This window comes from Seriola dumerili, unplaced genomic scaffold, assembly GCF_002260705.1.
Source record: "Seriola dumerili isolate Sdu_G_001 unplaced genomic scaffold, Sdu_1.0 BDQW01000807.1, whole genome shotgun sequence".
In the NCBI taxonomy this organism is placed as follows: domain Eukaryota; kingdom Metazoa; phylum Chordata; class Actinopteri; order Carangiformes; family Carangidae; genus Seriola; species Seriola dumerili.
Genome location: NW_019175062.1, coordinates 2419330 through 2444942, shown reverse-complemented (window position 1 = coordinate 2444942; position 25613 = coordinate 2419330). Strand labels below are relative to the sequence as shown.

Sequence of the window (25613 nt, the reverse complement as noted above, 5' to 3'; positions counted from 1 at the left end):
GCGCCCCGCATCCACCCAACACACACCAGCGACTACACACAGCCTGCGCGCTGCTGAGCTCCTCTCTGTGACACAATGACAGCAACATTGGCCACAACAAACGCAACCAACACCGTCTCTCCTCTTCCTCCGCTGTCAGTATGTTTTCACACCTCTTCCATCCTTCCAGTCCTCTGTCAGCATGATGCGGACTCACTGACCAATGACTGGTATCTACAGGAGCTGTCATCCTTAATGCGGTAAACTCCCTGCCCACACTACACACATACACACACACACACCCACGCAGAAAGCCGCATTAACACCCAGCACAGCGGTGATATTCGGCTCTACAGACTCGAGAGTAACACTTACAGTCCGCAGAAACTGGATTTCATCCTCGCCTTCTCCTCCTTCAGCCATGGTCAGCGTTCACACGGAGATGCTCGTGGTGTGTCTGCGTGTGAAGTACAGGCTGGGTCTGCGTGTGAGTGTGTGTGTATGTGTGTGTGTTCGAGACAGCAGAAGCTAACGCACTGTAAAACTCGTCTCTCATTGGATGGCGCGCGCTAAACGAGGGAGGAGCTGTACAGGTATGAGCGAGCGTGCGCACGAGCGGTTTGCCCCCCCCCCCAAAAAAAAAACAAAAAAAAAACCCAAAAACAAAGAAGAAAACAGTTTATTTTTATTTTACTTTATGTACTAAATTAGTATCTAAGCTACTAGATACTGAACAAGTCTATGGTAGAAAAATAAGAATTAGTATCTCAACATTAAAATATAATAATATTTGTTCTTATTAATTTGAAGTGCTGTGGCCGGGACTCTACAAATACAATATACTGTATAGAAAGACTCTCCTGAGGTCTAAATGCAGAAAGACAGACAAAAGATGGTGTTGCCACTATTATTTTTAATAAAATAACACTGTCATGTCAATACTGTTTTACAGTGCACCATCATTTTTCTGTTTTTTTTTCATTGTAGGTAAGTGAAACAAAGCTTCATACAGAGATTAGCCACTGCAGCACATCAGGGCTTTTAAGACACATGTGAAATGCACCTGAGCCTGATTCTTTCAGAAACACCTGGTTTGTTTTTTTACTTTGACCCATGTGGAAATGTTTCAGGATCATAGAACAAGTAGATAATTTGAATGGTCCATACACAATACAGTTGATAAAACAACATGTAAACAGTATGTGGATGTGGATGAGAAACTAGTTGTACTTCAGCGTGTGAAAAGCCTTTTTACACTGGGGAAAAGGACACCAAGAGGAAACTGAAATGAAAAGGGATGTGGAAAAGAGTTAACCAAGTTTACCAACATATAACATTCATGAATGATAAATGCCATTTGTTTTTACGCCATGAACCTCCAGTAAACAGAAAGTGTTTGTTTTCATATTATCACAGGACAAGTTATGTTCAAGTTTGTTCTTACATGATGACACTGAGTTTTTAACTGAATATGAATACTGAATCTTTTGAAAACATGAACATTATTCAATATAACATTAACTAAAATACCCATATTCATCTGTAATTGTGTCCCAGTTTATTGATTCCTCAACATTATGAAACGATGTCTGGAAGACAAACCATTCATAAAACCTCACAGACTACACAAAAAAGAAATTACAGTGTAAACAGACAACCAACCAGCTAATCAAACACTAGTACCTTAGATTAAAATAATGAACTTATTTCTAGTTGAAGTTATACTGACACTGCAACGTGAAACAAGTTATCTATGAAAAAATGCTGTTACTGTGACTGCTGTAGCTTCAAATATCTGGAGGCCTGAAGCTTATATGAGGATTGATACAATTAACAATAAATTGAAGTAATTGAAAAAATATATTTTTCTTATTAAATTACTGAATGTTTTTATCATTGAGCATCTGAATGACAAATTAATGAATTTTAAATGTTGTACAAAAAGGATTGTAAAGAATAACTTAATTGAAGGAAAACAATAATTTTACTGCTGTCTCTGGCTCAAAGTTCACATGGCTATAGCAACTATCACTGCCTGTAACCACACCCACCAGTGATGTCACAGCGTTATGACACGACAAAGTGCACTTTACCTCACTACAGCTAGGTGAAAAGTTAAACCACTGGAGGTCAGCACAAACAAAGTTTTCAACTGCTGGTAAGTTACTCATAATAAAGGCTGATAAGGGAAAAAGTCTTGTTTCAATGTTCCATACTGTATTTGACAGGTTCATCCACACTACAGTTTGAGGCCATGCAGAAATGTGTCACATCAAAAACTAAACCCACACAGATGAAACAGGAAGGTGACACGGGCGCTCTGAAATGATGGCTGACCAATGAGAGCACCTCCTACTGCTCTGTAGGTTGATCCACAAAAAAGTGGAAAAAGTGGACAAAGCACTACAAAATGGAAAACTACAGAAAGTCCTAAGTGTCAGTGGAACAGCAGAAATTTGTTTTTAAATGATCTTGTTACAGATCGTGACTTAGAACTTTTGATTTCTGATTTCTTTTTTATCATCTACAATGAGTTTCTAAAAAGTTTTTAAATCACACCATTTAATTGAAAAATGTATTACTGCATATATTGTTTTTGAATGTGCCTATCAAGTAATCAATCATAATCAAACACTGAAAAGGTGAAATGTGGTACACTACAGGTTCCACAGAAAACAATGAAATGATACTAAAAAGAAATAAAAAATTTTGAATAAATGCAATCTCTATGCAAAGACCTAAACTTTCACTTCCACATACAATTCTAAAACTTATGTGAGATCAATAACATTTATAAACCATGTGTCCAGGCTGTTTATGTCGATGCTGTTTAAGTGGCATATGAATTGGTCCGTAACACCAATGTCACATATTGAAAACTGGCACTGAATGTAACAGATTCTTAGTGTTTTTTGTTTTTTTCAGAAGAAAATTTCTTTAAAAGCTGTTTGCATTAAAGGATGAATTCAACATTAGAAGCAAAATGTGCTCCTTCACTTTCTTTCTCACAGTGAGATGAGAAAATGGATGTAGACTGTTGCCCTACGCTTCACTGTCATAGCCCAGTACAGGAGCCAGCCATCTCTCCACCTCCTCCACACTTATGTTCTTCCTCCTGGCGTAGTCCTCCACCTGAAGACAAGAAGAGCAGAGAAAATACAAGTTCAGCCTGGTTCTGTGTCCTCAGTCCTTGCTCTTAAAAATCTGTCACCTTACAATTTAAAGGGTCATCCCAGTCTGGCTCCTTCCTCCATTTAATTTGTGTAATTGTGTAAGTGTTATAATTTTACCTTCTACAAAGACCGACATTGATACTGACATAAGCATATAATAGTTTTTTATTTGACTGATTTAACCCTTGAATGCTTGAGTGGGCTTTCACATATCTTGGGTAACTAGAGACCTGGTGCTCATATAAACCAGATTAAGACATTCAAATCAAATTGCTTTTCACTAACAATAACAAATACACAATATATAATTTCATCAACTTCTCTGCAGATTTGTCAGCTGCACATTCATGCTGCTAATCTCCTGCTCACTGGGCAGTTCACTGAACTCATTGTCGGATTCATGGAACAGGTTTGAGAACTGGCAGGTTGGGTCCATGCATTCATGTTGTTGATACTGAATTCTGACTCTGGCAGTCCAGGTTTTTCCAGTCTTCAACTGCCCAGTGTTGGTGAGTCTGTGTCCTTTGCAGCCTCAGGTTTCTGTTCTTGGTGACAGGAAGTGGAACCCGATGTGGTCTCTGCTGTTGTAGGTTGGACGTACTGGATGCTTTGTGTCTTTAGCTCCATTCTGAGTAAAAACTCAGCAGTTTGAGAAACACTCAAACCAGCATCTGACACCAACAATTATGTCACAGTCATTCTAATGTTTGATGTGAACTTTAACTGGAGCTCCTCACCAATATCTGCATGAATCTGAAAATGAATCTAAATTAATTAGACAGCCCCAAGGTATGCATTTAAGGTTTAAAACATAATTAGGGCTCTAACCCTGAACTCAAAATGGTGTGTAAATGCTTCACAAAACATATGATCCCATTTGGCCATATTGTGGCACTATAATTAAGAATCAAAATTGTAAACAATTTGAGAGGCTGCCCCCGCTACACCGAGAGTCCCATTGTCTTCCACTTTACCTCACACCTAAAATTCAATATTCTCTACAAGAAGCCTCTGTGATAATGCTGACTACCAATATGGAATTTTAGCTAAGTAGCATAACATTAAAAACAGTAAAATAAATAGAATTTTTCGAATTTTTACTTTATCAATACCAAATTTGGTATACAGCCTTGCGTGAATGAGAGCCACATTCCTTTTACAAATGAGTGAGACCAGTCGAAAAACATAACCACCAAAATATCCTTCCTTGTTTACCTGTTGTCTTGATAATTGTACAATAATGTACATTTTCACAGCACTTACTCAACATCAGATGTTCTTTTCGTTTGAAGAAAATACCAATGGAGCATCTGTAGCTACACAGGTACACAGAGTGTATTTTGGGTTGTTTGTAGTTTTAATGTTGTTAGACTGGCTGTTACGACCCCAGTGGCTGTCTGGTGCTGCTACTCTCTCTCATTCCAGGTATTGCGCCTCCTCCAGTGACGAGGATGAGCTGCGCACAGGTGGATCTATTTTGCTGATTGTCCGGAGGTGACATATGTGGAGGACGAGGGCTGAGTTGAGTGGGTGGGTCAGAATGCAGCGTGTTTCCTGCACGTATGATACTCCTTGCGTGAAGGAGGGTGTTTTTCCAGACTTTGCCTGAGGTTCAATTTTGGTCTTTGGTTGTTAACCCTGCTGGTTTAGAAGCCAGCGCTTTTTGTTGTTTACTGTATAGTGAGTTGAAGAAGCTCAGTTTCAGGAGTTTCTAATAGTTTAAGTGACAGGTTTTCCGAGCCTCCACATAGTAAATACAAAAGTGACTCATCTGCCAAGCAGCCAAGAGTTACACATATCATAATAAAGACAGCCCGCTTTATATTAAGATATTATAATATCTCAATATCATAATGCAATAGCATAATGACATGGTTTTTATTACTTTTATTTTAACACTGGAAAATGGTGAGTCTAGAGAAGTGCTTGATATTTCATTCTGAAATCTTGTGTCTAGTTAATTACAGCAGTTTAAAGTGTGGATGGTTAGTCCAACCTGCTCCTTGGTGATCTTTCCCACAGCGAAGTATGAAGCCTGAGGGTTGGAGAAGTAAAGCCCAGACACTGACGCTGCGGGCGTCATGGCCAGGGATTCTGTCAGACCAATACCTACACACAGAGAGAACACATATTATAATACAATGACACAGTTATTACATATGTGTACAGCAAAGCGCATTAATACCCACATAATAAACACAGGTACACAAAATGTCCTTACTCTAAAATTTAAATTTTTTAACTTTTTGTCCCCAAAAGGAAAGTAAGTCTCTACAATGTGACTGTTAACACATTTTCTGCATGTCTGCAATAATACAAGCCCTTCCACACACAGCAAACATCCAGCTTCCATCTTGACCACACTGGGATGTGTTTTAAAACACATCTTGTAAACACTTTACCTTTTTGCATGATTCTGCCTTACGCACAAAGAGAGAGAAATGTAATAACTGAACAACGTGGTTTTATTTTGTTGTTTAAGCCACTAAGAAAACACCACAACTGCGTGCTGTGTGAGGGAAGGATACAGCAGCATTGGGAGCCTTTCAGCTGCACTTATGAGTGGTTTTTAGTGCTCTCACCGGTCTTGTTGTGTATACCACCCAGGCTCCACATGGTGGTCTTCTCAGTGTGGTCAGGCTGGCTGGGGTAGCCAGCTGCAGGTCTGATGCCCTGGTACCGAACTCTGTGTAGGTCTGAGGCCTGCAGAGTTTCATCAGCACTATAGCCCCACAGCTCCTTACGCACTCGAGCATGGAGCTCCTCAGCAAACGCCTGGAGGATAAACAGTTGGTTTTAACAGAAACCAAAGAAACATCATGACACCAACAGTTAATCTGTCATTCAGCACCACTGACCCGTGTGATACCAGCAGTGATGGAACAGTGATAGAGGCCTGGTGTGTTAGGACACTGTCCGTACTGTACCTCAGCCAGGCGGTCAGCCAGAGCTTTGACCATGATGCTGCTGAAGTCGTCTCCCTGAGCCTGGAACTGCTGACTCAGCTCCTCAGCTCCAAACACACCCACAGCAAACACACCAATGTAGTCTGCCACACTGCTATCTACAGGGGCCACAAAGTCAGACACACAGAGGTAGGGCTCTGAACTGGAGCTGTCCTTTTCCACCTGCAACATACACACACACACACACACACACACACACACACACACACACACACACACACACACACTCTTGACTGTTACTTTGGAATATAGGCTATATCAGCATAGGCTAATGCTTAGTATGCACCAATGAGCCAAAACATTACGACATAAATGGGCAGGCGTAAAGACCTGGCAACTTTGACAAGGACCGAATTGTTATGGCCTGACTGGGTCACATCATCTCCAAAACTGCAAGGCTTGTGGGCTGCTGGTCAGCAATGGTGAGTACTTACCAAACAGTGGTCTGAAGACAGATAAATGTGCCACAGACCGACACCATTGATGTGTGATGGCCACAAAGACTATCCCATCTGGTCTGAACTAACAGAAGAGCTGCTGCGATACAAGTTGTAGAAAATTTGAATGACAGGTATGTGGAGAATGTGTCACAACACACTTTTAATCGCACCCTGCTGCATATGAGCCAGTTAGAATGCCCATTCTGGTCATAATGTTTTGGTTCATCAGTGTATGATATGTACTGTATATTAGACATTCGACTGTTAAACAAGATGATGGTTCTGAGTCAGGTAACATGCAGTCAGCCAGGAAATGCAACAAGACAAAATCAGACTTTTGATATCTGATAATAAAGAGCAATTCAATATAAACAACAGTTTATATCATAATAATGATTTCGCAACTGTGGATCTAAACATTTTAAAGTTTACTTAGAGGTAGTGCTAGACAAAAGGCCATACATACAGTGTAACAGGCTTTATTCTGTATGAATGGGACAGGGGACATTTTCCAGTCACTTTTCAAAATGCTACTTTGTTGTTTTTACATTTATCTCTGTTGCCTTAATTGTTACTGTTTTAGTTGATATTTAGAGGCACAGTTGATTATATGTAGTTGTGATATAGCTGTACCAATTGGTATTTATGGAAATCCATCCAATAGTTGTTTAGATATTTCAGGCTGGACCAAGTCAAACATGATTCCCATCCATAGACAACACTGCTAGCTCGGGAAAAATGCAACACTATCATTAAATATCAGCAGCCTGGACCAGCAGCTGATTGTAAATTTGTTCATAACTTGACTTAAAAGTCAAAACTAAGTGCTGAATTGTTAGTTTTAAACAAATCTAGTCATTTGCTCAGTTGTACCTTCTCTAACTGCTCTTCAACTCAGTCAAACTGAGATAATGATCTCTTTAATTCAGGAAAACAGAGCAGATTTTTTTTCTTAAGTGAATGCATTACGCTTCCATACATTTCAGCCAGTGCAGCATTAAGTTAAAACGCCACCACTAGTGAAAGAAAGAGAATATTATGCATGCTTTCACATGTGAACTTGGTAATATATTATACAATTGTCCATTTAACATCAACTCAAAAATAATCTACAGATCATTTATCAATTGCCTCTGTGGTGTGTTGCTGTTATTCACTTCCATGAGGATACAATACACCTAGGAGGTGCAACTTGGACACATTGGTGATGCTCCAGAAAACATAAAGTGTTTCCCTGTGCGACTCAGCTTGGGGTGATCAGTACCCAGCTTGTATCTAAGTAGCTACTGTGCCACACCATGGATCACCTGTCTCGATCCAAAGCCTTTTCAGGGGTTTCAAGTAATCTTTGTGTGGCTCTCTACTGTGGAAACCTGGTATTCCCAGGAGCCTAATGTAGAGACTGGCCTGCACTTCAATAGGCTCACAACAGCTTTCCATCACTGCCTCTGGCATGTGGCTACCAGTTGGTGGTACTTACCCCTTTCAAGCTCACAGGTCTCCTCTATCTGGTCTTCCGAACCAGTTAGTGACAGTAGAACCACAAGTTTTGTTTCCTAAGATGTAACGCTCTCTAGGAATTTGAACTGCCTCTCTAGGTTGACCTTTAACTGCCAGTCACGTGTTGTTGCAAGCAGTCCACTGAGCCCTGAGCTTGGGTTGGGGCTTCTCCCCTGCTGTAATAAGGGCGATGGCATACCTTGTTGGGAGTTGTTGCTTGCTGTGGTGGATTCCTGTGCAGATGGTGTTTGCTACTTCCCTCACTACTTGATCATGGCACCAACAATACTGCCACTCTCTCAAGGCTTAGTGGGCATTTGCTCAGGATGTGTTTAAAGGGCCATCTCTGCAGGCACAGCAGGCATGCTGGAGTGTTTACTAGACTTCTGTAGTGAATGATGGGAGGAAGTCATACACTGACTGGATCAGAAAATTGAGTCACAGTGGTTCTGACTTCCAGTGCTTTGTCCAGGTAATCTTACATTTATGTGCATGCTTCCAATTTATCCATGCTCCCAGCTAATGCATGCCCACTATCCTGCTAGAGCATTCCTCAACTTCTGCACTTTTGCCTCTCTTTCCCATGGGCTTTATCAAAGCAAGGACTTATATTTCTGCCGAGTCTGGCTTGTCACAAATCCCACTAGGATGTTTTGTTGCACTCATACACCATCATTTCCTTCCTGTTCTTACTTTGAGGCTAGTTAATGAGACTTCGGAGTCGGCGGAGCCTCTGTTATGCATCAGCTCTTTGGCACGAGTGACCCTAATTTTCTTAGCCAGGCTGGTGAAAGGAAGCTGAAGCTTGTTGGTGCGCCCATTCAGATCTACGCTGCTCAGGCTCTTGGAAAGGCTGAGCTACCTGCATAGAAACTGATTGATGTTTTGATCTTGAAGCCCTTCACGGTGGTCAATGGGACTTCATAGAACAGCAGTGAAGTGATCGTGGATCCAGGCTTTGAACTTCACTGAAAGTCCAGACTGTTAATAACCTTGCTTTAAGCTCCTCACTGGTTGCCTGGACCACTGCAGTGTCCTTCAGGGTTCTTAGAGGTCAAAGGCTTTGCCCAGGCTTCTCTGTCACAGATGGAATCTTGACTAAGGATGGGCATTTTCAGTAATTTCAATATTCAAGTACTCTCATTACTTTATGAACGAGTACTTAAAAATTATATATAAATGTATTTTTACCTTAAAAAAAGAAATACGGGAGGTCCGTGTCCAAGCGGAAACACAAGCTTAAAGGTTCCACTTGTGTTTCCACTCGGACACGGACCTCCCTGACCAAGCCTACTGATTGTCTTGCACTGCATATTATTGTCATCTTTTTGATCAATGTATTTCCAGACATCACTTTTCCTGGTCACGGCTGCCATGGTGCACGTAACGCCAACTGAGTTGAAATACTGTAGCCAAAGCCAACATTTGCACAGGTGTGCAAGTAGTGAAATGCTACTTGAATAATGACATCAACAATGAGTACTCGAGTACTCGTACCCATCCCTAATCTGGACGCCTCCCAAAGAGAAGTGGTGGTCATTCTTCTTCAGGACTAAGGGCCTGAACTTAGCTGACTTGAAGCTCATTCTAGTCGATGAAATAACCCTTTCAAGATGATGTTGTCATCACAGTAAGTTCATCCATGAAGGCTCTGATTGGAGGTTGCCAGGTGCATGATCTGGAGAGGGGGTCTTATCACTAGGGATTCCCCAATTGATTGGCCGCTGATTATTATCAGCCGATTTTCATAAATATGTTAACCGTAGATCAGTATTAATGCTCCTGGTCAACGGTCATCTTAAAACCGATCACCTGTAGTCAATACTCTGGTGTCTATGGCTGAAAGAAGCACTGTGTGCTGTGAAGTGTAGTCCCGCCTCCCACCTTGTTCACTGCGCCGGCACGTGACAGGCCACCAAAACAAGACATTGGCCGTGTGGAACTTTTACGAAGCGTGCGAGACTGATATAAAGTACACCACCTGCAACGCATGCCAAAAATGATCAGTTTCGGCTGTGGACCAGCAGATCTCACTCATAGATAATCGTATTGGCGGCAAAATAACATGATCGTGCCATCCCTACTTAACACTACCTCTGCAGACTCTGCAAGCATGTTAATCACCAAGGCAAAAAAGGACAGTGAAATTGCATAGTCAGTTATGATTCCCTTCTCCAGGTGATGCCATGCAGATTTTGCTACAGAGGTGACTCTCAGACACTGTACCAGTGCAGGGTGATTCCCCTGGGACTTGGGTTTTGTCAGTAAGACTCCACCAGTTTATGCCAAATGATCCGTAGGCATTACCGGGGTCCAGCCATGCCACTGTCAGGTCTCCTCTGCTCTCTCCTGCCTCACAAATCAGTGCCCACTCCTGTGTGCTCAGTGCAGCCTGGCACCTCAGGAATTCCCCGCTCCTGCACTGTTGTTTCAAATGATGCGCTGGCAACAAGTGGCAGCAAGTCCACATAGCTCGTAGTTTTTTGCAATATATTTGAATATATTAGTATATTTTTTGTCGATTGATGTTTTTTGTTTTTTTTATTCTACGCCGTCGTTTCGTCTGACGATGGAGAAAATAATGTACACAAAGGAAGAACTCCTGGCTTTCAAGTTTACCAGATCTGGAGTTAAACATCCCATACCTAAAGGCTAGGAGATGGAGATATAAGCCTTTTCTACCATCGATCCTCATGGGAAATGTCAACTCCCTGGCTAACAAGTGTGATGAACTGGAGCCACTTGTGAAGAACCAGCGAGCATATCGTGAGTGTAGTCTTGTGTTTCACGGAGACCTGGTTAAACAACAACACTCCCGACTATTGTGTGGATTTACCTGGCTTCACTGCAGTATGAGAGGACAGAGACGCCAGAGCGAGTGGGAAGAATAAAGGTACAGGACTGGTTCTGCTTGTGAACAATAGATGGTGCAACCCCGGTCACATCACAGTGAAGGAGAAGATCTGCTGTTGGCATATTGAACTGTTGGCAGTTGGTCTTAGACCGTACTATGTACCGAAGAGTTCTCACACATTGTTGCCATTGTTGTTTACATTCAACCACGAGCAAAGCATACAGTTGCGTGTTACGTGATTCATGAGACTGTTGCAAGAGTACAGACCCAGCACCCTGATGCATTCATTGCAATATCGGGGGATTTGAACCATGTCATTCTCACCTCTCACCTGACTGGCTTCACTGGATCCCTGAGACCAGAGACTGTTTTGAGTGCACAGACTGGAATGTCCTGTTGGAGTCACAAGAAAATGATAAAAGCAAGGATCCTGACCTTGATAGAATGGTTGAATGTACCATGGACTACATTAACTTCTGTATGGACACTGTAATACCAGCAAGAGCTGTACACTGCTTTCCAAACAACAAACCCTGGATCACCAGTAACATCAAGACCCTCCTCAAGAAAAAGGAGGCCTTCAGGGATGGAGACAGGGAGAAGCGCAGGTGTGTGCAACATGAGCTGATGAGGAGATTAAAGCAGGTGAAGGAGGACTACAAAAAGAAAGTACAGACAAAGCTGCAGCACAACAACACCAGAGTGGTGTGGAAGGGGATGACGACCATCACTGGCTATAAGGACAAGAACAGCCAGGCAACATCAGGTGATGTGGACAAGGCCAATGAGTTCAACCTGTTCCACAACAGGTTTGACACAGCCTCACCTGTTCTCTCTCCCACTGCTTCAGCTGCAGCTTCTCCTACGGCATCTCCTTCACAACCTGACACTGCAGCTGCAACTCCCTCCACACTGGGGTCAAGTCTCCTGTCCTTTACAGCGGAGGAGGTGAGGGCGGAGCTCAAGAGGCTACGTCCTGGAAAGACAACAGGCCTGGATGGTGTGTGTCCGAGGCTGTTAAAGGACTGTGCAGCCCAGCTGGCTGAGCCTCTCCAGAGGATCTTCAACTTAAGTCTACAAACAGGGAGGGTCCCGGTCCTGTGGAAAACATCATGTCTTGTTCCGGTACCTAAAGTAGGACGACCGGCTGAGATAAATGACCGGTGGCCCTCACATCATGAAGACCCTGGAGCGGCTGCTTCTCCGCCTTCTGAAGCCACAGGTTGAACATGCACTAGACCCCCCACAGTTCGCGTACAAAGAACATATTGGAGTGGATGATGCCATCCTTTGCATGCTCTACCGGGCCCATTCTTACTTGGATGAGCCAGGTAGTTACATGAGGATTATGTTCTTTGTGGATTTAACACCATCCAACACCCCATTCATAAAGACAAGCAGGAGGGGATGGGGTGGATCTCTGCTTCATGTGCTGGATTGTGGTTTACCTGACAAGATGACCACAGTATGTCAGGCTGGGAAACTGTGTCTCAGGGACGGTGATGAGCAGCACTGGGGCTCCACAGGGGACTGTTCTGGCTCCATTCCTGTTCACCCTGTATACGGCGGACTTTAAATACAACTCTGAGTCCTGCCATATCCAGAAATACTCGGGTGACACAGCTATTGTGGCGCGTATCAGGAACGGGCAGGAAGAGGAGTACATGGATCTGACCAAGGAGATGGTCTTGGACTTTCAGTCAGTGGTGGCCAGTGTACTTTTTTATTCTGCAGTCTGCTGGGGCAGCAGCATGTCCGACATGAACACAAAGAGACTGGACAAGCTGGTCAAAAAGGCTGGGTCTGTGCTTGGCAGGAGTCTGGACTCAGGACTGTTATGGAGAGACGCATGCAATGTAAGATGAAGGCCATCTTGGACAATACCAACCACCCTCTCCACAACATTCTGGCAGGACAGACAAGCAGCTACAGCTGCAGCAAACATCTCATGTCACTGCGCTGCAGAACAGAGAGGTTCAAGAGATCCTTTATTCCCACTGCCATTAGGTTATACAAACACCTAAGCCAAAGGAAGTGGACTAATCTAATTATCATTGTTTATTTATTATCAACTGTTATTATTATTATTTACTATCAACAATGAGGTAATGTATAGATGAATTCCCCCTAGGGGATAAATAAAGTATCTATCTATCTATCTATCTATCTATCTATCTATCTATCTAGGTATTTTCAGGCGTTGAATCTTAAAGATTTTACCTTCCGAGCTGAGGAGTGAGATGGTTCTAAATTGCGTAATGTAATTGGCATTTTCCTCCTTTGGAATCCAGACACCCTCTGCAAATCTCCCCTGCTGCTTTATAAGCAACTGAATAAGCAGAGCATTAGTAATGAACAACGAGGTTGGAATCACCCAGATGAAGAAAGTTGATCTTTCAAGGATAAAATGAAATTGGCACTTAGTCTGGTGATAGTAAAATGATGTGTGTAATATCTAGTGGAACACTACAGGAAAATTTACTCCTCTAGGTCTTAAAATTAAGAATGCAAGGCATTATCTGACATCAGCTATTATCACAGACAGCAGAGGTAAAATTTTGCCAACTTCTGCAGTGTCGTCTCACAGCTGAGTCCCTTTTCTTTTTTGGGACCCAAAATCATTGAATTGGTGATAAGCAACATCTCATCTGCTCACGTGATCTGGTAGTATCAGTCCTGCTAGGTCCAGGTTGGATGGAGCAGATTTTTAAGGGTGAGGATGATCGTTTGAACTACTGATGATCCTATTGAATAGTCTTGAAAGTAACCTCATTAGCTGGATGACAAAACTTCAAGTTGATCTATGCACAGCTTAACAAAGAAAAAAAATGTTGCAGGATGGAGACAATGGAGAAGGTTGTAGTGAGAATTTATCAGAAAATCTAGATATCTCCTATACTAGATCTAAAATCTACTATAAGCAGCAGTTGTCCAACTCTACCTTGTCAGAAGATCCTGGTGGCTGCAGCAGAGTTTTGCTACGTAATGGGAACTCTTTTTCAATCCAGTTGAAGACATGTACTACTACAACAGCAATAAAATATTTGGTTGACATCTGCATGAGCTGCCAATGCAACCAAATGTGCTCAGTAACTTTCATGGTAATCTAGTTAGTAGTTCTCAAGAAATCATGCGTCATGATTTTGAGAGCAACCCTTCAGTATATGTTTTTCATGTTCTTGTAAGAAAGGTTTGTATGCATCTAAGACAGAATCTGTGATATTCTTATTTCTGTTCTGTTCAACTTCTTTACACTTTCCTCCTGTAATGACCTAAGATACTCAGCAGAACTTTTACTTTTATGTTATATTTCTTTTACAGTATGTCCCTCACCTGTTGCCGTAAGCCATGGAAAGTGGCAATGGGTTTGGTGTCTCTGCGCACTGTGACATCATTTTCATACACATTGATGTCATCACCATCACTCTGGGCATGCCAGAATCCCACCAGGCCATGACCCTTCAGACTGCCGGTGTCAATCATCTGGCTGAGCAGCCGCTGGGCGTCATCAAAGACACGCCGAGCCTCCAAACCTTCAGGACCCAAATATCATTAAGATGAGACATGGTTTCACTGTTTGTAAAGTATTCAACAATTCTGGAAGTCACTCCTCCATCTCACTATTGCCTGTGTTTTTTTGTCATCAACATAGCTTACTTGACATCCAGTAATGTGTAGTTTTATTTTTGTAAATAGTGCTATGAATTTTTAAATAGGGCTCAAATAAATAATCTTATTTTAAACCACGATATTTATCATTTAAATAAGTTAAAGTGGACCCCCCCCCAGGGTTTGTTAGGTCCTGATTTAGTAGAAATAAGGCCAACTGAATGCTGGCTTTGATCCCTCTCAAGTCCTGGAACTCCCTCCATCGGGTGAATGCCTGTCCAAGGTTCACTCTCGTTTCACCTCGGTTCCTATCACTCTCTCTTTCTTTGCCTCCTCCAACAACAGGGGTCTTTTTCTTTTGCCGGGGAGAGATTCCACAGTCAATTTGGGTGTTCCACCGTCTGCTATTTTCACTAACTGGGGGAAGCTACTAATAGCAACATTATTTACTTTATAATGACAAGTTAGAGCAAAAAACCTGTCTATTGCTCCTTTAAAATAAATCAGCAAGACTATATTATTTTTTTTTTAAACTTATGTTTTCTTCTTGCAAATTTCTATTTACAAAACCAAGAGTTCAAATAAAATGTAATGCATGAGCAACATTTGAATATAATGTAGCTGGATGGATGGACCCTAACAGAGGCTGAGCTCGTACCAACAGTCTTGTCATTGAAGATCTTGGGGTAACCTCTGTTGGGGTATTTTCCTCTCAGCTGCCACACATCAAAGAAAGGCTTCCAATCAATGAAGTCCACCAAACTATTCAGGTCATACTGCTCAAACACACGGGTGCCCAGGAACTGAGGACGTACTGTCACACACAGACAAATACAGGGTTTTAATTCAGCTGAAAAATCAGAACTTTTTGTAAGACAATAGCACATAAATATTCTGTATTTGCTAGTTTTTTGCAAATATTATTGCAATCTTGTGGTTCATTTTCCAAAATCCAGTTTGATATGTTTGGTGTCTTTGGAAAATTTGCAATCTCCAGCAGACATTAAAATAAAGGTTATAAAGACAGACTCCCCAAAGATTAGCATGACAGACTGAAAGTATATCAGTGAATCTGAGGCAGAATGTGTCTTTAATGATTTTGGAATTCATTCACCTGTACCAACTCACCTGGTCTGGGCAGAGAGAGCCAGTCTATATGTAACGCCTTCTCTCTGGCCTGGGACAGAGACAGATACCGACGATCCTGAAGGCAACAGACGGAGATGGAAGATGAAGAGGAAGAGAAGGCGATTTTATTTATTTAGTACATTTCATTACTACTAAACTCAGTGTGCTTTACATGAAAATACATGTACAAACACACATCCATCAAACTACAAAAAAACAAGTCTGGACATTGGTCGCAGTCTGGGGCCCTGTAACAGCAGATATAAAGAAGAAAGAAAAAGTTAGTGAACCATTTGGAAATATCTGAATTTGTGTATACATTTGTTAAAATATTTTCAGATCTTTATCTAAGTTGCAGCTATGAGCCAACAACATTTTTTTTAACATATAAATAACTAATAAATCAGTGTATTGTTCAGTCCATACTGTGCATTTGACACTCCACAACACTTCTGGGAAAATAATGAGTGATGAAACTAAGGTTGAATTGTTTGGGAAGAACATGCAGCACTATGTATGGTGTAAAAACAGCTCTGCATACCAACATGAAAACATCACCCCAAAGGTGAAGTAGGAAGGTGCAGCTGATGCAGCAGGACAATGACCCTTAGCATCAAAGTAAATCCTCTACAGAATGACTTCAGACAAAAAAAAAAAAAAAAAAAACACCTTCTGGAGGGGTCCAGTCAGAGCCAAGACCTTAATTCAGTAGAGATGCCGTGGACTGAGCTCAGACAGCTGCTTGCAGCAAAGAATGGTTCAGAATTCCTCCTGAACATTGTGCAGGTCTGATCAGCAGCTACCGGAAGAGCTGGTGTGATGTTCGACCTGTTACTAAATGCAAGGGTTCACTTACTTTTTCCACCAGCACTATGGATGTTTAATGGCTGGGTTCAACAAGGACACCAAAGAATATAATTGTTAGTGTGTTGTTAGCTTAAGCATACTGCATTTATCTATACTTGTGACTTAGGTGAAGATCAGATCATATTTTATAGTCAACTAATGCCTTGTGGAATATCTGGTGATATTCCACATTTTCTTACTGTCTGGAGATCTCATGTGCAGTCAAACCATCAGTGAATGTCTCCTATTAACAAGTACTGTATGTGTATCACAACCTGATATATCTGATCCCTCTGAGCCACAGAGCTCCATTGTTTCCAAAGACTATTAAAAACACATCAGTGAGTCACACTGTTGCACTGGGTGACATGTTCCTTCATCAACATTAACACACACACACACACACACACACACACACACACACACACACACACACACACACACACACACACATACATACACACACACTCTTGACTGTTACTTTTGAATGTAGGCTATATCTGGCTCCAGCATAAAGGTCAAATTCTCTGAAAAGAATATAACACAAAAATGTCAGTGGGCAGTTGTTTTAGAAAAGTACTGATCCTTTTTATAAAAATTATGTTTTTGAGATGTGTTTAAAGATCTACATCTTCAGTAGGAACCAAAGGCGTTAAGTCTGAGAACCAGTCAAAGTTGAGAAGTAGGAAAGCATAGAGATATGGACTAAGACATTGATGGTTTGGGTCTTTTCATGGGATTTCAAAATAAGAAAAATACAGAATACTGTAACACCAGATCATCCTTTAATCAGATAGTTTGTTGAAAAGAAAAAAATCACCTTTATTAAGCCGCTTCTTCCAGCAGCACATTTTCACTTAACATGCAGTATGTATGCAGACTTAATAGCAACAAATACTTCAATTTGTAAAAAAACTACCATAAATGCGCCTGTGTGAAATTGCATATGTATCTGTCTTGCAGCTGTGTGCAGGGGCTCAGGTGTGTTTTAATTTGTCTGGATTTGTCTGACTCTACCAGTCTGTATTTACTTGTGATCAAGGTACATAGCGATGCAACACTGATCTCAAAGAAGGTCACCTATGTGGGTCACTGGATCCAGGAAAACACTTTTAAACCATGGGTAGTGTCCCCTAGTTTCTACCAGCCATTCTTACCTTCAGAGAGTCATAGTGGTCCTGCCTGATCTCCTCATACTCCTCTTTCAGGTCCTCAAAATACTCCTCCCTCATTGTCTCATCCAGCAACTGGGAACACTGACAGACAGGCAAACAAGTGGGGCATAAAACACACTGTAGTTTGGACCAATCAGCTCAAACCTCTCTCATATCTGTGGCCACATCAACTCATGTCAACTCTCCGACCATCACATACAATAAGAGATCAATAACTCCTGAAGAGATTCTGACCTTGACTCTCCTTTGTTTGTGATTTGGAGTTCTAATAAAGAGATTTCAGTGAAATGTGGTGCCATGTGTTAGACTGCTGGCAAAGGAACAAGTTTTTGTTTTGGGTTTTTAAAGGATTTCCTAACAAAACAAGTTTTTATTTTGTCTTGATGGGATATTTTTTGTAGCCTGTTATCAAAGACATATTGATTAATTTTAAATGAATGCTATGTGCTTTTCTCCAAAGAATTGAGAAAAAGAGTTAAGACCCTAAAAAAGATTCACGGAGCTCAGGTAGATGTACTGACCACCACCACACTCCTGGAGGCATCCAGAACATGGATAACAGGACAACTGTAGCGGGGGGCAATCTTCACTGCTGTGTGTGTCCTGTCAAATACAAAACACAAATGTTTGAAACCCAAGAAAGCACTGCAAGATATTAGCTTCCTTTTATAATGACCAGCAGAGGTACTACTTTACTAATAGCCTAATTCTATATAACGGATATATTTCTCTGAAAGTACACATTACATTGTGTGATGTTTTAGAGAAACATTACACATAAGCACCACTTATCACATCCTGTGTGGGTCTCTGGAGAGTACAGACAGCTACAGGTCTCCTGCGATGCACATCATAACAAGCTGCTTTTTGCAAATGTTTGTTGATCAGTGAGGTGTATTTCCACTTTATCATGGATTTATGCGTGTTTGTGTTTGCATTACTTTGATGTTGTGGCTCCTCCAATCAGCAGTGGTGTTGTCATCCCCAGTCTCTCCATCTCTTTGGCCACGTAGATCATCTCATCCAGAGAGGGAGTGATGAGACCAGACAAACCAATGATATCTGCAAGAACAGACATAATTCACAGCCAATATTACTGCTACTGCTATCATAAGAGAAGAAGAATTAATACAGCAGCAATAGTTTGAATAATTAGCATTGGCACATAGATGCCCAGGCTAATATGAAAACATAAAAAGTGTATATGCAATGGTTTGGGGGGTAGAGTAAATAACTGTTTTAGGCTACCACTTTTTTCTTGCAGGTGTTACTGTTTTGCACACATATTTATTGTCCGTTATGTGTTGCATTGTGATCCACGAAGAACGACATTGTTTCCCTGTATGTATGACATGTGTATGTGTGGAAATGACAAGAAAGCTGAAGCTTGAACTTTACCAAAATCAACGATGAGCCTTTGAACGCAACACAATGTTTTATTTTCATCTTCACTACCAAGAGCTCTGTCTTTCACTACCATTATATTTGAATGATGATCAGCTGAATGAATCATTTATATGAAATATGATATCTATGATATTCTTTTGGGGGAGTTTGCTAATTTAAATATGTTCTGTCAACATTTCCCAGTGACAACATGGAATCTAAGCAGTGTACTGTACCTGCTTTCTGTGTAATGGCCTCTCTAAGGATCCGATCACAGGGAACCATCACGCCCAGGTCAATCACTCTGAAAGAGAACAAACACCTCCAAATTATTTCTTCGATATAACTGATGTATTTATTTGAAATAACATCAAAGCCTTGTATTTTTTGTGACAGAGATCCATCTGTGCTGGGTTATACAGTTATACAGTGCCATTGGCAACTGAGGCAGACAGATAGTGGCTGTTGTCTAGTATCTTATAAGCCTATATAGGCTGGGTACCACATGGTGCAGGACAAAAACCAATCAATTGCAATCAATCAATGTATAATGTCTCTTTCTATATGAGACGAACATTGAACAGATGATTTGAAAGCCAAATTCAGTTTTCATTTAAAGATTTGAATCATTATTATTCAATCTTTATTAACTATGTGATTGTTTTTGTTTGTGTGTGATAAACTGTGGAGATTTCATCAATGCAGTCAGTACCTTTAATGACTTGTAAACATGAACATCTGCATTTGCTTCAAAGAGGGTATCTTCAATGATAGTATTCTTTAAAGAGCATCATCCTTTTACATTCCTATTCTGACATCCACCAGCAAATTTTTTTTCAAACTTTTTTTCCCTTTATCCCTGAGATCCTTTTCCCTCCACTTGTTTCAACTGTTTTTCTGCCACCACAATGTGCTCGCTACGGCAGTGACATAAACATGAAGTGCACTCCAACTTGCTCTATTTTACAGAAGGTAAGGATAAACCCACATATGTTGTTAGTTAATAAACACGCACGCACGCACGCACGCACGCACGCACGCACGCACGCACGCACGCACGCACGCACGCACGCACACACACACACACACACACACACACACACACACACACACACACACACACACACACACAGAGCAAATTAGTGCCATTAAACAGCAGTAATACTGTTGGGGTGGTGCCCAGGGCCTGGCAACACTGCTTCTTCACTCCTGGTTAATTATCTAAGCTGTTCAGTGAAATACTGTCAGTGCCACTGGTAGTGCTCTGACACATACACCCAGAGGAGCTGTACGTGTGAACTTCAGAGTCCATCTATATGATGAGTGGAGGCTCTTGATGTGCAATCACACACTGTTAATAACAGCAGACTAACAAAGTCTGCTTTCTGACTGGTTGTTTTAAATGTTAATTCCAGTCAGCAACAAATGTATTTGCTGTTATTTACAATGCATTGTGAGGAAAAGTGCAGCTCACTGACTGAATATACTGGGAAGGGTGTGGTGGAAAAAGAACCTAATGCTTTGTGAAGAATTTCAGACTGTAAACCATTCAAACTTAGTAGCACACCAGTTTCACCTGAAGTTGTTGCAACCCAGCACCACACCAACGATGTTTTTGCCAATATCGTGGACGTCTCCCTTCACTGTAGCCAGAACTATGGTGCCTTGATAGGGATCCTGCAGACCAAGAAGAAAACAACAGGGTAAGTGTACGACCATAGAACAGACTGAACTGGCTGTTTTTTATTTGTGTGTGGTGTCATTTGTTTCTATGGGGTGCATATTTAGTTCAGGAAAAAAAGCTCTTTTCATACTTCTAAAAGTGTGACTGCTTATTTTCCATCATGGCTGTGGAAGAAACTACTGTTCACAATCCACACCACTTCTCTCTGCTAAAAACACATATCATAAAAATAGCTTTTAATTAATTTGTATAATTTGTATAAGATTTCACTCTTATACACTCTGTGTGTCATGTTCTGTGTTCACGCAGGTTATTACACACACTTGTCTCACAGATATCCTGTGAAAAGATATTCTTAAATGTTCATGGAAATATCTTCATATTCAGCTGAGACTGACCAGCTCCTCAGTTGACCCTGATGATGCCATCATGTCCTCCCTCTCCTTCTCCATGAAAGGAATCAAATAGCCCACTGCCTTCTTCATAACACGAGCCGACTTGATCACCTGCAAACACACAAGGACTTGTAACTTCAGTGCCACAGTAGTTTTAAATGCTGAAAGACAGTGGTGACCATTGCTTTGTTTAATCCAAAATTTAAGAGTGGTAGGTGAGATATTTCTGTATGATTTTAATGAAATTTGGGGCACCGTTGAAATAAGTAATATATATTTTGCAGCATATATAGACACACACATATATACAGTACATACACATCCTAAAGGAGTTTTAGATCAAAACGCAACTGGACTTGATTATTTGTCTGGGAAGACGTTTCACCTCTCATCCAAGAGGCTTCATCAGTTCGTGTACGCATCTGACCAGGCTGGGACTGGTCTAACTTACTGGTGTGGAGACCCAAGTATTTAACCTCTTGTGGGCGTTCACAAGGCTGATGATGTACATATACATACACATATACATACATATATTCAGCATATACATATACTGTATATGTTTATTGTCTGTAAGGACTTTCCTGAGGAAAAAAAATCACATTTCATTTTCATCATTTTGGGGTAAATCCCGTTACAAAAAGTAATGTAGCGTCATAGAAGAAGGGCAGTTAACATCTGGGAATATAAGACGTGGGTCAGTGTCGACATCCAGGTGTTCAAAAGTAACAAATCCTGGAACAATGGAACTTAACAAGTTTGATTTTTGTTATTCCCAAAGTCAAAGTTTAAAAATCAGAGGAATAACAAAAACAACAACAGAGCTGATATATTTTCTATGAACCAGCAAAATATTGGAAATAACAAGAACAAAATATGTAATTTGAGCCTGCCAATTACATGAGTTTTTACTCTGAAACACGAATATCAACGTCAATCCTCTACGAGTTGTAGACTATGTAAATGTAATCTATGTAAATCTAAATGTATGTAAATCTATTAGAATCCATCTTCACTCTGACACAAGGAGTGCATTAACCGGTTAAACAGCCAACCAGAGGAAAAGAATGACACAAAACAAACAATAACAGTCCAGGACATGTTGATGGAAAAAGACCAATGCAAGAAGGACACAGGAAAAAAATGGAATTAGTATCAACCTACCTGTGGCAGGAACATCTTCCCAGCTCCAAAGAGATCCCCCACCACCTTCATGCCATTCATAAGGGGGCCCTCAATGATGTGAAGGGGTCGAGTGTAGCGGTCAACCTGAGAGCGACACTCCTCCACATCCTCCACGACATACTTCTCTATTCCCTACACAGCAACAGCACAGGGTGCAGCATTACAGAGCCTATTACAGAGCCTGTCACAGCGAAATATGTGACAGCATTTACTAATATTTGAAATGAGTGATCATTTAAATGTCACTCATTTAAATGACTATAGTAACAAGTACCTTGTCATGTTTACAAGTTGGGTGAAAGTACATACAGGTACAGCAAAAACCCTGAGCTAAAATCATTTCTGTTTGAGAGCTAATATATTAGTGACTGAAATGAGTTGAATCAGAGTACAGAGAGCAGCTGTAAACTCATTAATCCTTCATGTGTCCATCCATTTGTCCAGCCAACGACTGAACTTCTCTAACCTTATTTTTTCATTTGTTACACAACTATTCATGTAAACAACCAAGTGCAACCTTGTGAACATCTCCCACAGGAGCAAAAATGTGTTATCTCTGAATTCAGAAAATATTCAGACCCCTTCACTTTTTTCACATTTCCTAAATGAATCTAATCTAATCATCAGATATTTTACCTTGATTAGAGCGTACTCCAGTCTCTCCTCCACACTTCCTTCTCTCCACTCGTCTGTCTGAACCACCTTCTTCCCTCCTTTCACATTGTTCTGTTAACAAGAGTCGTAACGTCAACACCTGTTAACCGAACTAAAGCAACATCAGCTCAGTGTACTGTTCATATGTGTACCTGTGCGTAGGCCAGTAGTTTCTCAGTGGCACCAGTGTCTCTGTTCCAGATGATGTTTTCACATAGTAGCAGCAGCTCTTTATTGATGTCATCGTACACCGGCAGGTTTCCAGCATTCACTATCCCCATATCCATACCATCCTGGGACAGGAGTGTGAGGGTTTTTATTTACAGACAGGCTTCCAACTCTACTACAATCTTAAAGGATAATTGCAGTTTATTATATGTGGAGTCATAATTTCAGAGCTTTCAAATTACACTCACCAAGTTCATTAAAATGTCTGTTGTAAACATTCATCATTGTTAACAGACCAACTTCCTGCTTCAACTTTGACCTTCTGTACTTTCTGCATTCTTTTTTTGTTTTCCTGTTCACTTCACGTGAGCTCACGTTCAGTTTGACCTCCACATAAAGTGGTTTGGATAAACTATTTTCAACCTGTCTGACTACTTCAGTTTCTTGACCATGTTCACAGATCTCAGCTATTACAATGTGAACTCTGTCAACAGTGGGGTGTGTGGATGGAAAGTTGTGCGTCAGTGTTTACCTTGATAGCGTGGTAAAGAAACGCTCCATGCATAGCTTCTCTGATGGCCTCCATTCCTCTGAAGGAGAAGGAGAGGTTGGACAGACCTCCACTCACCCTGGCTTTTGGTAAGGTCTCCTACACACAGACACACACAAACACACACACACTGAATGATGCAGTCCACCTGGAGCTGGTTATTGTGTTATACAAACTACAATTTTCAATTCAAATTCAATCAGTTGAAAGTCAGCTAAAAGTAGCAATTGTTTAAAGCACTCACTTTTAATCGTTTGAAAATTATTGAAGTTTAAGAGCATTCGTTTTATTTTTCTGTGTATATATGAATAAAAGTAAATTAGTTCATGAGCATTCCTCTTATATTTGGTATACAGTAGTTAGTAGTTTGTAAGTGACTGCTAAACTTTGACCATTTCGTGTAAAGGTACAGGGACGGATGGATAAAACTGATAATTCTCACAAATATTGTAAGCATCGGTTGAATTTGCATTAGTACATATTTGCATTGGGAGTGACAAGTGCATTACTTTGATAAGCTTGGTAGCCCTGATGAAGTTGACAGCATAGTTGTTGTGTTCCTCCATGCCTGTGCCGATGGTGAGTATGTTGGGGTCAAAGATGATGTCGTTGGGGTCAAAGCCCACTTTGCTGACCAGCAGCTCGTAGGCTCGACTGCAGATCTCCACTTTGCGGTCTGTATCTGTGGCCTGGAGAGGAAAAACAATGATCAACATGCAAGTTTGTGTGTGATAGAGTGTTTGTTTGTCTCCTCACCTGCCCCTCCTCATCAAAGGCCATGACCACCACAGCAGCTCCGTAGCGCTTCACAGTAGCAGCTCTGAGCAGGAACTCCTCCTCTCCTTCCTTCAGACTGATACTGTTGACTATACACTTCCCCTGACAGCACTTCAACCCAGCCTCAATCACAGAGAAGTTAGAGGAGTCAATACATAGAGGAACCTGGGGAGCAGAAGGAGAGGTTCAGTCTCCTCTGATTTACTGAGCAGGTTAATTAACAGTCTTGTTATTGAGAAGTTCATGTGCTAACTTAAGGCATTTTCAAGAGAAAACAAAAAGGAAAATAAAATGTAAACAAACAACTGAAAGTGATGGAGAACACTGTGAAAGATCAGAGTGAACACAAAAAAATAGTTTACAAATTATACATTTCAAGACTCTGCTGCAAGTTTGTGTTTTTGTGATGTAAGTTTCTGATGTAAAAAACAGGTACCAATTTTTAACTAGTCTGTCTATCCCCACATGAACTCTGCAGTCATACAGGCAGCAGCTCTGGGCTGATAAACACTAGTCTGAAGGAGCTGTCTGACACAGCACTGCACTTCATTCTTTTAGTCCATATCATAGAGGAGCTCTGTGATTTGCAGGCATTTGTGTCAGGAGAGGAAAAACAAAATCCCTGTTGGATATTAGTTTGTTATCCTCAGCTTCTCATTACTTACTATCTGAACTTCTTTTAAGAATCAGTCATCAAAGCAAGTACAAAGACAGTGATCTCTGTCCACATGTTCAAATATTCCAAATGGTGGATTCACCCTCAGCTCAGCTAAAATATATAAATCTATACTATACTGTCTGTCTTTCTCACACTGTGACATTAACACAACAGCCAGGTTGTTAATCAGTTCCTCTTCACCGAAACATTTTCTGTCCATTAATCACTGTAAACAAACAAATAAAATCTCTGTGAAGCTTTAGACGGCTCTTTCACTTCTGCTGTGTTTTTAATGTCACACATTAATGTTTCTAGCTCCACTGGATTTGAATGGAGCCTCTGCTCTTTATTTTTCTGTTGCCATGGTGAATCATAGTATCGGAGCTCCATTGCTCATCATGGCAGCAGCTACAGTGCTCCATCTGTGTCTACACAGGATGCCTTCAGGCACAGCATTGAGTGCATGTCACCTGGGTGTTGGCAGCG

At 41.1% G+C, this 25613-nt stretch overlaps 2 protein-coding genes across 3 annotated transcripts in view; both read right to left on the bottom strand.

Annotated features, from left to right (window-relative positions):
- The window catches only part of ryr2 (ryanodine receptor 2), a 225349-nt gene extending 224947 nt beyond the window's left edge, over positions 1-402 (bottom strand). The window contains exon 1 of the mRNA XM_022766015.1: positions 355-402. Within this exon, the coding sequence (XP_022621736.1) occupies positions 355-402 (48 nt within the window). The remainder of the gene's footprint in view (positions 1-354) is intronic.
- Positions 403-885: 483 nt separating this feature from the next.
- Positions 886-25613, bottom strand: part of mtr (5-methyltetrahydrofolate-homocysteine methyltransferase) — a 37100-nt gene continuing 12372 nt past the window's right edge. The window contains exons 15-33 of one of the 2 annotated variants that reach the window (XM_022766053.1): positions 24449-24634; positions 24202-24381; positions 23675-23791; positions 23127-23267; positions 22957-23046; positions 22300-22452; positions 21139-21246; positions 20633-20733; positions 19293-19360; positions 18612-18732; positions 18192-18273; positions 17653-17751; positions 15650-15725; positions 15180-15335; positions 14246-14445; positions 6011-6280; positions 5735-5927; positions 5149-5261; positions 886-3111 (exon numbers count right to left, since the gene is read on the bottom strand). In XM_022766053.1, coding sequence (XP_022621774.1) covers positions 3022-3111; positions 5149-5261; positions 5735-5927; positions 6011-6280; positions 14246-14445; positions 15180-15335; positions 15650-15725; positions 17653-17751; positions 18192-18273; positions 18612-18732; positions 19293-19360; positions 20633-20733; positions 21139-21246; positions 22300-22452; positions 22957-23046; positions 23127-23267; positions 23675-23791; positions 24202-24381; positions 24449-24634 — 2544 coding nt within the window. In that variant the 3' untranslated portion in view covers positions 886-3021. The remainder of the gene's footprint in view (positions 3112-5148; positions 5262-5734; positions 5928-6010; positions 6281-14245; positions 14446-15179; positions 15336-15649; positions 15726-17652; positions 17752-18191; positions 18274-18611; positions 18733-19292; positions 19361-20632; positions 20734-21138; positions 21247-22299; positions 22453-22956; positions 23047-23126; positions 23268-23674; positions 23792-24201; positions 24382-24448; positions 24635-25613) is intronic. The other variant, XM_022766054.1, reaches the window with a different exon arrangement.